The sequence below is a fragment of the Chanodichthys erythropterus genome, chromosome 5 (assembly GCF_024489055.1).
Source record: "Chanodichthys erythropterus isolate Z2021 chromosome 5, ASM2448905v1, whole genome shotgun sequence".
NCBI classification, from domain to species: domain Eukaryota; kingdom Metazoa; phylum Chordata; class Actinopteri; order Cypriniformes; family Xenocyprididae; genus Chanodichthys; species Chanodichthys erythropterus.
Genome location: NC_090225.1, coordinates 2,082,367 through 2,095,000, shown reverse-complemented (window position 1 = coordinate 2,095,000; position 12,634 = coordinate 2,082,367). Strand labels below are relative to the sequence as shown.

General features: G+C 38.9%; 1 protein-coding gene across 4 annotated transcripts in view; it reads right to left on the bottom strand.

The window, feature by feature from the left end:
- The window catches only part of LOC137020306 (spectrin beta chain, non-erythrocytic 1), a 74,549-nt gene that overhangs the window by 9,271 nt on the left and 52,644 nt on the right, over window positions 1-12,634 (bottom strand). For 2 of the 4 annotated variants that reach the window (XM_067385624.1, XM_067385625.1), the window contains 6 exons: window positions 11,318-11,535; window positions 9,617-9,800; window positions 8,666-8,821; window positions 8,202-8,504; window positions 5,901-6,008; window positions 429-2,357 (listed from right to left, as the gene is read on the bottom strand). In XM_067385624.1, coding sequence (XP_067241725.1) covers window positions 429-2,357; window positions 5,901-6,008; window positions 8,202-8,504; window positions 8,666-8,821; window positions 9,617-9,800; window positions 11,318-11,535 — 2,898 coding nt within the window. The remainder of the gene's footprint in view (window positions 1-428; window positions 2,358-5,900; window positions 6,009-8,201; window positions 8,505-8,665; window positions 8,822-9,616; window positions 9,801-11,317; window positions 11,536-12,634) is intronic. The other 2 variants (XM_067385626.1, XM_067385627.1) reach the window with 2 other exon arrangements.

The window sequence follows — 12,634 nt, the reverse complement described above, 5'->3', positions numbered from 1 at the left end:
TTTGAAACTTTGAAACATTGTCATATACAACTAGCATGGCTTGAGTGTGAGTAAATAATTTTTGGGTGAACTAAACCTTTAAAGATAATCCTAATCCTCCCACTGCTAAATACAATACTGTGGTGGCGCTCATCTCATCAATATCATTCTGACAAAGTGCTGCAAAGGCAGCACAAGTCAACATCTCAACTACTTAAACCAGAGGAGCCCAATCCTGGAGGGCTAACATCCAGCAGAGTTTAGCTCCAATTTGACCCAACACCTCCTCTGATGTTTCTAGTAATCCTGAAGACCTTGATTTAATTGGTTCAGATGTGGTTAATTGGGGTTAGAGCTCACCTCTGCAGGACATTAGCTCTCCAGGAGCAGGATTTGGCAACCCCTAACTTCCTAAACGACAGGGTTTGACAGGATTAATTAGACCTCACCTTCAGAAACCCTGTTTCCTTCTCCTCCTCCTCCTCCTCTTCCTCCTCCTCCTCTCTATAATGGTAGATATACTTTTCCTGGTCCTCTATTTCAGGTAGTTTCACCAGATCTGAAGCGGTTTCATTAATGGCCACCTGTTTGTAAGCCTGTTCCTGTTGAGTGAATGCAGCCCAAGACCTCCTGTCCCCTTTATCCAGAATTTGCCTCTCTCCCTTTGAGTTCTGCTGCTTCCCACAACCCATCATAGACTGGATAGATGGTGGCAGTCGAAACTCCGCAACAAGAAGATTGGGTGCGGAGGCTGTGACCAACTTCCTGAAGAGTTCTGCTTGCTCTTTGGGTGAGGGTTCCATGTGCTGGTCTGGAGAAGAGGTGGCTGTCAAAGCCTGGTAGCCGTTATACATGATGTCAGAGTTTAGACTCTGTCGGTAGCTGTTGGTGTGGTTCCAGATGTCCTCCAGCTCCTCCTCTTCCTGCTCAAACTGTTGGTGGTCAGGGTGAACCTGATCCTCAACGTCAATAGACAAAGTAAGGCTTTTGTCTTTGGACAACTCTAAGTTCCTGGTGGGGACTCCTGCATCCAGCGATGGTACCTTCCCGATGGTCCTCTTGGGCACTGGACACTCTGAAGAGTCTACATACAAACCCTCTGAACACAACTTGAAGCTTCCAGAGCTGGAGTGACCAGAGTCCACAGAGTCCTCTCTTCCATTGGCTCTGAAGTTCAATACCACCTGAGATGCATGGTTTGGACTCAACTGTTGAGTGCTTGAGGTCTTTGTTGGCCTATGGAAGAGGTGTCCATTAAGACTGTGAACCAAGGTATGGATGCTAGGACATACATGAATCTCTGCTGTAGTTGAGCTGTGGTTGGCTATCCCTTGGCTTGCATCTTCTGGAGGACTTACATAGTGGTTTTCTTTTGTTCCCATTGTGTCCCAACTAACTAACTCTTCTTTGGGCATTGTACTTATCCCAGACAGGTGTTTCTGTTTGAGTAATGAGGGGTGATTCTCCTCAAATGTGATGTCTTCAATGACTGGAGAAGGTGGAGGAGGAAAATCATCTTCAGTAAATGAAATAGTGTCAACGCTGATCTTTTTGGAGTCTTTACAATCAATCCTAAGGATTACTTCACCTGGAGAAGTTTGTTTGGACTCTTCTTTTTGCGTTGGAGGTGAGCGGGCTGTTTTAAAGGTGCTCAGAGGTGTTGGACGATCAACCTGAGAGTCCTGGTGTTGAGAGTCTGTCTTCTTTTGCTCGGGAGGGCCAATTGTAATGACATCTTGAATGCTAGGGATAAGGCTCATATCCTTGGGCAGGTCGAAGCTTAACACCGAGCCCAAGGACAGAAATCTGCAGTGGTTCTTCACATGTCCTTGGGTGGCAACCTCTAACGTGTTGTGAACTGGAGATCCAACCTCTCCAGAACATTCTTCATCTATGTCTTTCACCAAAGGGTTTTTCATGTAGTCAAAGACCTGAGTTCCATCGCTGTTTGGTTTCCTTGCATTTTTCCGCTTCTTCCATTCCTTCAGCGGCCAAGTGTGCGTATCGTATGTCACCGGTTCATGTGCAGGTGGCAAATCAGCCTCTTCTGACACCTCTTCTCCCATGATCTTCTGAATAGTGTGTCTACGGTCATCTTTCTTCTTCTTCCCCTTCTTGCTCTTCCTCTTCAGGCTGCTGAAGATTGAGATGTTGCTGTTCTTCGGCAAGAGGTGAACAGAGGGGTTGTTGGCCTGATGAAGGGTGTCTTCTGTGGAGGACGAGGAGTATGGAGAGGTGCAAGGGGAGGAGAAAGCATACAAAGAGGTCCTGGGAGAGGAGGAAGAGGGCCTCGGGGCTTTGTCTCGGGGTAGCGTCATACTCTCATACACTGGGGCTACTGCCATGTTGTTTTCCATAACATGCAAGTAAGTACTTACCTAAAACACAAGGAAAATATTGTTTTAGAGTGTTCTTTTATCACCTTTTTTCCCCATGCATGAAGTGTTTAGCATGCATAAGTATCACGCTTCAATACAAATTTCACCCTTTAAAGATACATCATGCTAATTATCTGATGTGCATTGGTCCAAAAACCATTTGGACAGTTAGGTCACACAAGAAATGCATGAATGTCAATGCATTGCATAACAAAAGTTATTAAGTGACCTCTGCAAACAACTTTTGCTGGTCAATAGGTCATTTTTAATGCATGTAAATCAGTTCACACAGGTGTAGCTCATCACATTAACTATCAACATTCACTAATGTTTCACAACATGCCTTCATTTTGGACCATGCTTGTGTTATCTTTATAATAAATGCAACTTGGTTTGATATTTTATCTTATGCAAGGACATTCATTCATATTTAAGTGTGGCTTAAGTGTCCAAAAACTTTTTATGGCCACTGCAATTCATAATTCAAACACTGCTGCACAAAAATGATAATTTGTATAATAATTTGTGTAAATAAGTGTGTTTTAGTATCTGAACACAGCACTTCTGTGAGTGTCTGGCTCAAGCAAAGCATTCCTAAGCAAAAACGTAGACACACACGTTGCTTTGCATTTGTTACTGCTGAAAGATGACATTGCTCTGCAATGATAAATACAACAAAATTTCTGAAACATGTTTTCCTTCACTGCTTACGTGAAAAAGCTGGAATTCACATTGGCAATCAGAAAAATAAACAATTTTAACATTTAGTAAAGAAATATTGCCAGGGTGTTGTGGAGAGTTGTTATGCTGTTGCTAAGGTGTTCTCAGTAGTTGCCAGGTCCATAGATGTTGCTCTGTGATTGCTAAGATGCTCTGAATGGTTGCTTACATCAAAAAGCCACATCAAATCTTCGCAAACACCACTAATAAAACAGAACTATTAGATTTACATGAGAACAACATGAACGCACACAAAAGAACACTAGCACGACTACACAAGCACACTTAGGTTTTTTTTAAAAAAAACTTTAATAAGAATCATCTGCTCTTAAACATGTCGTCATACACAGCTGTAATGGCTTGACCTTTCACCCCGTGACTAATCTTGTGCTGCTCTGGCAGCCCCAGACCATAAATCACACAGGCCAGTCAAGAGGGCCTTCTAGAAAGTTCACAACAAATTTCTCCAGCACCCCCCACTCCTGCTGGGAGCCATTTCAAAACTCAGCGATCATGGGAAGCGAAGGGTGAGGTCACATCTCAACACAGCGCTGCTGTCATGAGTGGGTTTACATCATGCTTAAAGACAACTTACGTAAGAGTGAAAAACTTCATGCATCTTATCACCTTTCTCCGTACATGCATATCTGATTAAAACAACCGATTTGCAGCAAATCTTTAGATCTAATAAAAGCCCCTGGCCTCTGCTGGTTTCAGACTCTTTTGTCATGACGGAGCAACAGTTTAAGGAGAATAAATGCTCAAATTTCACTCTGTTCCTCATGCAAAGTTATTGTATAAGTTCAGAAACACTCATTATAGAGTATATTTTTGGTCTTAAAGGTGCAGTAAGTGATTTTTGAGAAACGCTGTTGATATTTGAAATCGCCAAAATAAACACGCCCCTATCCAAATGGATCACACCCCAATCTTGATAGCTCCGCCCCCAAACTATATGCAGCACAAGCACCTCCCCTCTAATGAGTGGATACGCCCCTTATTGCTGATTGGCTACAAGTAGGGCTGTGCAAAAAAAAAAAAAAAAAAAAAAGATTTTTTGATTAATCGTTTTTTTAAAATGTAGCCGATTCGATATCAATTCTCAAAAGCCACCCATTTTTCTCCCTATTTATTCCTGAAAACATTGAACAAAATTTCTGATTGATGCTAGCCTTTTCCACTAGGTGTCATCCTCTTATTTACCTTGCACAAAACGGGAAAGAACGCATGTGTATCATTAGTCTTAAAGTGACAGCAGCCTAATAGTCCTGCAGCTGTCTGTGATTTTAATGTTAATCAAACTACAAAAGACAAAGAGAAAATCACTCTCTGCTCTTCACTGAATAACTTTTTTGTAACTTTATTAAGAATTAACCGTTATTTAATTTGTACAGTGAAGATTATATGCAGTGTTATTTTACTTTATTCAATTTCTGTACCTGAAAACTGCTGTTAGACCTACCTGAAAAACCTTAAAAGCACTGATTATTTCATTTGTATGTAGTTCTTTTTTTAATTAAAGACTTTTCATTTGTCATTAATAATCTTTGAAAATTATATTAGTTTGTAGATTTAGTTGTGCTATCGAAATTGGATTCGAGAATTGTTCAGTTTCACTGGTATCTAAAATGTTGGGTGTCATAACCTTATTTGTTACAATACAAGGTTCAAAAACAATAACTATTTTATCAATTTATATCTTTTTTGTGGTGGGGCCAGTGAAAATTGAATCATTGAATTCATTGAATCGAATCAAAATTGAGAATCAAATCGAATGGAGATCTTGTGAATCGGAATTTCACTTTCAACAGTTTCTCATAAATTGCTCACTGCACCTTTAATTTACCGATGTCTTATGGATGACACTAATGAGAGACTCAATGCATACATGTTTCACTTATTTCTGATTTTGTGTGATTATATGCTCTGATCTCTGGAGTCTCAGCAGTATATAACTACACAAAGTCAGAAAAGATCATTGAAACTTATGCATTGAGCCTCTCACAGTGTCATCCAGCAGCTTTATATGTGTTAAAAGCTCAGAGGACACAAAATAAAAAATCCCACAGACAGATATCAAAATGCATCTAAAATTAGATGCTATGACAGCAGCTAGACAACTTCCCATAAGCCCTAATCCTCATGATGTTTTCAAAAAAATCTGAGCGCTATAAACATACAGAAACGGCCAAAATTTCCAAAATAACTTCTACTACTGACCGAAGTTTAAACTTCACAGTCCCTAAAGGCATAATAAAAGGAGGATACTGCAAATCCTTTTATGGCTACTATATGCTACTATATTTTTAAGCCCCTGTAACCGTTCCAAGAAACACAAACTTTTATTTTTGTTGCAATTACTTTCAAAACTTTCCCAAAGACAGTTTTGTAAACAACCCAAATGTTTGAAATGAGGCTTTATGTGTGTCTTGGAAGAGTTTCTTGTCCCGGTTTCTAATGCTTCCCATATACTGGCAGTGGAAGTGGCTATTTCCTCAGTCATCTTTTCATTACCTGCCTATACCTGTTTGCAATCTCCTCTAAACCACAGCAACCCCTCTTCAATCAAAGTCTCTGGCTTTGTTGCATTTCCAACCACCAAATAAATAAATGATCAGGCCAATGGCTCTTTTTCAGAATAGCATACTATTATACAACGATTTTGAGATGTACTGCAATGCTTCGGTAATCAAATTTCAATCAAATGATATGATGAGATGATTTCTCTTCTGAAGATCACGGTGTTAGTCAGTCCTCATGCACACAAACACAGTACCATGTTTTTTGTTTTCTCATGCAGGGCCACCGACCAACTGTATTTACCTCTTCTGCACTGTGTCGATAAATCGTTTTCTTTCGCTTTAAACTACCAAAAAGCCCCTGGCAGCGCTTCCAAAAGCTTTTACAGGCAGAAGAGTGAGACTCAGCAGGCTGAAGGAGAACGTACAAGAAAATAAAACAGAGAAGGATGTTGTTGGGGAAAGAGAAGGAAAACATAAGGAGACTGAGAGGGATATCGAACACAAACTAGTGCATAAGCAGGGCTCCAGACGAACATTTGAGAGAAAATGTAAATATTCTACAATTATTAAATGTACCATACTGAACTGACCAACAGCGTCAGTGATTTTAAAAGGAGTGCTCTTTACTTGCTTTCTGTGTAATTCAGTCACAATTTGAAGAAGTTTTTGTTTTTCATGAGACTTTTCCTACTTTTCTATATATTAGGGAGTCAATAAGTGCTTCTCTGCCGCCATCTAGTGGTGATTTCATGTCTTTTTGTTTGCCTAGAAGTACGGAAGAGGATTAGGGCCAAGCAATAATAAAAAAATAAAACCATCTCGAGATTAAAGTTGTTAAATAAAAAATACTTGAGAAAAAAGTTGAAATAAAATGTTGAGAATAAACTCGTTAAATTACTAGAAAAAACTCGTTAAATTTTGAGAAAAAGGTCGAGATAAAATGTTGAGAATAAACTCGTTAAATTACGAGAAAAAAGTCAAGATAAAATGTTGAGAATAAACTCGTTAAATTACGAGAAAAAACTCATAAAATTTTGAGGAAAAGGTCGAGATAAAATGTTGAGAATAAACTTGTTAAATTACTTGAAAAAATTCTTTACATTTTGAGGAAAAGGTCGAGATAAAATGGTGAGAACAAACTGGTTAAATTACGAGAAAAAAGTTGTTAAATTATGAGAACAAAATCGTTAAATTTCGAGGAAAAAGTCTAGATAAAATGTTGAGAATAAACTCGTTAAATTACGAGAACAAAATCGTTAAATTTCGAGAAAAAAGTCAAGATAAAATGTTGAGAATAAACTCGTTAAATTACGAGAAAAAAATTGTTAAATTTTAAGGAAAAGGTCGAGATAAAATGTTGAGAATAAACTGGTTAAATTACGAAAAAAAAGTTGTTAAATTACGAGAACAAAATCGTTAAATTTCGAGAAAAAAGTCTAGATAAAATGTTGAGAATAAAGTCATTAAATTACGAGAATAAAGTCATTAAATTACGAGAAAAAAGTCGTTAAATTACGAGAACAAATTTGTTAAATTAGGAGAATAAATTTGTTAATTTAATGACTTTATTCTCAACATTTTATCTCGACTTTTTCCCGAAATTTAACGACTTTTTTCTCGAAATTTAACAACTTTAATCTCAAGATGGTTTTATTTTTTTATTATTGCTTGGCTCTAATCCTCTTTGGTACAGAAGTGTTAGTTTTCATTCATCTTTAAACATTTAGTTTTACAAGTCATTACATTAAAAATAACATTAAAATTTTATCATACTTAGAGCTTTTAAGTACTGGAATAAGTGTGAAGCACTTTAAAAAGCCCTTGAAAAGTGCTGGAATTTCAAAAGTTTGCATGAACCCTGAAATTAATAGCTAAAAGCATTGATTTGAGTATTTCTGCCAGTTTCAGTAAGCGTTACTACATTAAATCCATGGTGTTTTGTGGACTGGAGAGCTTGATCGTGGCACAGTGTTTTTCCTGGTTTACACAATATCTGTGGTTTATAGCAGAGAACTGAACCTTTGCCGGGAGTTTGATTGACAGGCAATCTAACCAATCATAACACCAAATCCACAGTTATGTCTAACAAAGCAGTCAAGAGATTTAGTAAATTAACGTTGGTGAACTTGAATTTGACATCTTCCTGCGGTTGAAACAACATACCTTCTGATGTTCATTCATGTTTATTTGATGCTATTAATAAACTAGCAGGAAGAGATGATCGGTTCACGAGCAGCTTGAGCTGAGGCGCTACAGCGATCTGTCACGACACATTAAAGAGCCACAAAACAGTATTTACTCTTTAAATTTCTTTAAAAATTACAAAATTTAAAATACTACAGCGGTGTGCAGTAAGTAGTGTTACGTGATCGAGATTTGCGCTGTCTATTATTGCTCAGTGCTGATAAACAGTCCGCGCTGTACAGCTCAAACGATTAGCACTGTTTCGTTTCACTTTTGTTTCGTTTGCCGTTTGATGTTCTCATGTGAATCAGAAATGGCAGCTCTTATCAGATGAGCAATGCGACCATTTAGTCACAGTCTGGAGCCCTGATAAGTGATTGTGTCATCGTCAGTAGGGTGATGTTTAAATTATTCTCACCCTGTGTACAGGCTCCGGCACCGGCACGCCACTTTCCCTGCCAGGCGCCTGTACCTGGATTTGTGTGTCTCCAGAGTTACTGAAGCTGAGGATGAGGTTGACGGTGCCTCCTAGCGTGGAGGGACTAGGTTCCTTCAGCACCAGGTACGGTGAATCCGGACTCTCTAAATGACTGCTGTCATCGCTTCCTTTAGGACTGACACTCTTCATCACCTCATATTCATAAGTGTGCTGAAAACTGTCCTCCATGTCACCAGGGGGATTTTCTATTCTCTTCTGAGAGACTTCGGTTGAGGTTTCCACCTGAAAAATTAGCAGAAGACTAAGTCAAAACTGACTATTGAGGATTTGCCAGATCACATTTCACATACAAAAGAAAGAAATATGAAATAATAATAATAATACATATCTTTTTCTGGGACCATTTTTATGATAATTAAGAACCATCAATGAATGGATTCTACCTGTGGTTGTGAGGTGCAGACCGTGGCTTCAGAGTAAATGGCATCTGCCTGAGGTTCTTCAGCCTTCTGTCTGCTCAACAGCTGATCCTTCTGAGCTCTCCAGTGGACCAGGATCCATCCCAGCATGCTCCTCAGCTCCTCCATCCTCTCTCTGATCTGTAAAAGACAAAGAGCAATGGGGAAAACATTCTATCATTGTGTAGAGCCCTTTGAAGCTGAAATGAAATTTGGACCTTCAACAGCTGTTGAAGTTCACTATATGGAGAAAAATCATGGAGTGCTTTCCCCAAAAACCTTAATTTCTTTTTGACCGTAGAAAGAAAGACATGAACATCTTGGATGACATGGGGGTGAGTAAATGATCAGGAAATTTTAATTCTGAACAAATATTCCTTTAAAGATTATTATTTTTTTTTTTACACATTTCTTTAGTGTGTAATGTTGCTGTTTGAGCTTGAAAAAGCTCTACAAAGTCCCTCCAGTGAGAGCTATATCAGTGTCTGTCACTGTTTCTGAACTCCCTGAAACCTAAGATTTCTTCTGGGAACAAACACGTCACAATATTCCTCATTTAAATAATTTATATGCAGAATAAAGGAGTGGGGCCTGTTTGAGTTAGTTAGTAGTGTGTTGAAATTGGCCGTTATGGCAAGGGGCGGGACATTTCCCAAACACCAATCACAACACATTGCTCCAGAGTCCAGCCGACAAATCAGAGCACATTGTGCTTTTCAGAAGGAGGTGCTTCATAGAGACTAAACAGAGCGTTACTGACAGACTGGGAAGAGAGGAGCTGCAACAATGGAGAATATGAGGAAAATAATCAACATTCAAGCATGAAAATCTGTTCTAGTAGAGCCCAAAAACAAAACAACGACATAATATGACCTTTTTAAAGAAATCTTATTTGTGATTGTTCTTTTCTTTATAATTATGCAAGACATACTCTACCATTTTGTTAAGGTGATGCTCGTCGCCAAAGAGTTTTTTTCCAGCCACGGTGAGCTGATCAAACTCCTCAAACTTCTGTTCAATCTGTCGATCCAGAACTTCAACTAGAGGCTCCTGGTTCTCTCGGCTCTGACGGAGAGCACTTTCTGAGAAAATGCAGGAGCGGGTGTCTTCTGTCCAAGAGCTGTGGGAGAGAAGATGAACAGCAGACGGATGAAGACAAGAGCTTCAGGCCAGTACACACAGCTCAAGATGATGCTTACCAGACGTTGCTTCATATGCATGAAGAGAACACAATGTGAACAGACATCTCCCATCAATAAATAAAACATTATTAATAAAACAAGCTCTGCAACTAAATTCATAGAACATTCCTGGTGAATCACACCAAAACATGTCCAGGTCACATTTCACCACAAACACAAAAGAACTAAAAAATGATATGTTGCATCTATTTTTAGGACCATTTTTGCATTATATTAAAGGGGCACGATATTAAAGGGGTCTTGATTATGATTTCACTTTTTTAGCTTTAGTTAGTATGTAATGTTGCTGTTTAATCATAAACAACATCTGCAAAGTTACGACGCTCAAAGTTCAGTGCAAAGAGAGATATTTTCTTTTACAGAAATCATTTTATAAGGACTACAACAAATGGCTGGTAGGAACTACAATGAGCTTCTTCCTGGGCTTTTTGACATCACAAACCCCAAAATTTACATAAACCCCGCCCCCGAGAACACACGACAAAGGGGGCGGGGCCATGTTGGGCTGCTTTAGAGAAGAGGAAGAGTTGTTGTAGTCGAGTGTTGTTGTCATGCCGTCATTTTACACCAAACGAGGGTCAATTCAACACAAAAGATGAACATGACGGCACATGCTAGTGGATGAGTTGAATCAACTCCACAGCAACTACATCAATTTATCCACTAACCATTCAGAAACGTCTAAAAGTTGTAACTTCTTCCTGAGTCTCTCCATCAGTGTCGACTCCGGTTTGAACAATGTAAGGCTGAACACTTTCCTCATTTTGGCTGTGTGAGATTCTCCAGCTTTGTTGTTGTTGAGCTGTTAAAGCTCCGCCCTCTTCTGGAAAGGGGGCGGGAGCAGCAGCTCATTTGCATTTAAAGGGACACAAATAGGGGCAAATTTGACAAGCTATAATAAATAATCTGTGGGGTATTTTGAGCTGAAACTTCACAGACACATTCTTGGGACACCAGAGACTTATATTACATCTTGTAAAAGGCCATTATAGGTCCTCTTTAACTTCTTGTTTATTGAACTGTTGTATAAAATCGTGCAGATATTCAGGAAAAAACAGCACTCTTGCTCATGTGATTATTGATAAACTATATCATATGATATAAAGATAAGAGAAGAATGCCCTCATATCTTGTATTTTAGAGGTATTCTTCTTCACAGTCATTTGTTGCCCTGTATCATGTTCGTAACTAATGTAAGATGACGTTAAGATCTGCGTCAGGCAAGGTGCTTTAAAAGCGTTTTCCATAATTAATCACACCAAATTAACACATTAAATGAAGAGCCTTGGGGGAAATGTGCTTATTTGTCATGAAAATATCATAATGCAAAAAAAGCATGATGATCTTGATGGTTTCGGGGTGGAGGTAAATCTTTAACATTAATAGAATGAGAATTAAAAGAAGGTCTTATTTAATAGTTTCATCATTTCCTTACATCATTGCCAGGTAGTTCCTAAAGAAATGCCGCAGGTGTCCAAACTGCCGGAGTCGCTTCTTGTTTTCAGCTACACTCTTGCCAAGCTCTTCCCAGGAGTAAAGACAGGTCTGAATCTCAGTTCCTACAGCGTTCATCCTCTCTGGACAAACATCTGACAAACGGCTCGCCAGACTCTTCATAGCCCCAACCTCCTCCTTTAAGACCCCGTATTCAGCCTGAAGAAAGAAAAGACGCCCATGTGTAAGTTCAGAATGGTATACTACCTGTGCTATTTTGGCAGTATAAACCCTAAAAGGAACCACATGCTTTACATATGCAATGCTGGCATCATTGACAGTGTTTCTGAATGTAATTAAAAGTGCTAAAGGCTTAATAAGAATCAAACCGCTCAGTGTTTCAGATCAAACAGAGATTGTCAGATGCCTTGTGCATGAGCGTAAAACTATTTTAGTATGAGCCATTAGGTCATTTCTTGTGCTTTGGGGTTTCCAGACAGCTGTGCGTGTTTGTGCTCCGCACGCCATTGAGGTTGCGTTGCAAAGCTCCCCACAATGCACAATGCCGCAGTCACAAATGAATCCACTGACACATACAAATACACATCATAAATGCCTAAAAACTCTCACACAATGGAGTCCTGTGTGGATAATAAAGTCATGTGTGGGCTCAAACATCGAGGCTGACTTCATTAACATCTATTGAACAAAACAAGGGTCTGGCTGAGCCTCAGTGGATGTCAAACTTCAACCACAACAGGAAACAGATTCTTGAAACAATGTGCTAAAACAAATGGGAGAAAGTCATTTCCATTAAATCAACACTGCAAGGTCACAGAGTCCCTGCAAACAAAATGCTTCCTGTTCTCAGAGGGTGTAAATGCTTTGGATGCGTTATTGTTTTGTAAAAACACTTGGTTGCTGTCTGGAATGATCTTTTTTGAAAAATAAACAACCTCACAAAAAGGTGAATCCCATGAAAACACGTCCAGGTCAAAATCTGCATGAATAAAACAGCTCGATTTTTAAATTATGCAGCTGTCTAGAATATTCTATTCTGATTGGTCAAACAAATATTTATGTACAATGACTTATAATTAACTGTTTTCCTACAAATCTAAGCAAGTTTCATGACTCATATCACCCCATAGTCTCTTTTGCCTCACAAAATAAAATCATTTCAACACAATTCCATTGTTATAATAAAAATGATAAATTAAAAAATATAGCTGCAAGCAGGAATTACGGGGTCAAGCCGAATAAGGGCAGAAAAGGAAATATTTGTGGACATCTGTGATCATGAGGTTAGGATAAAGCT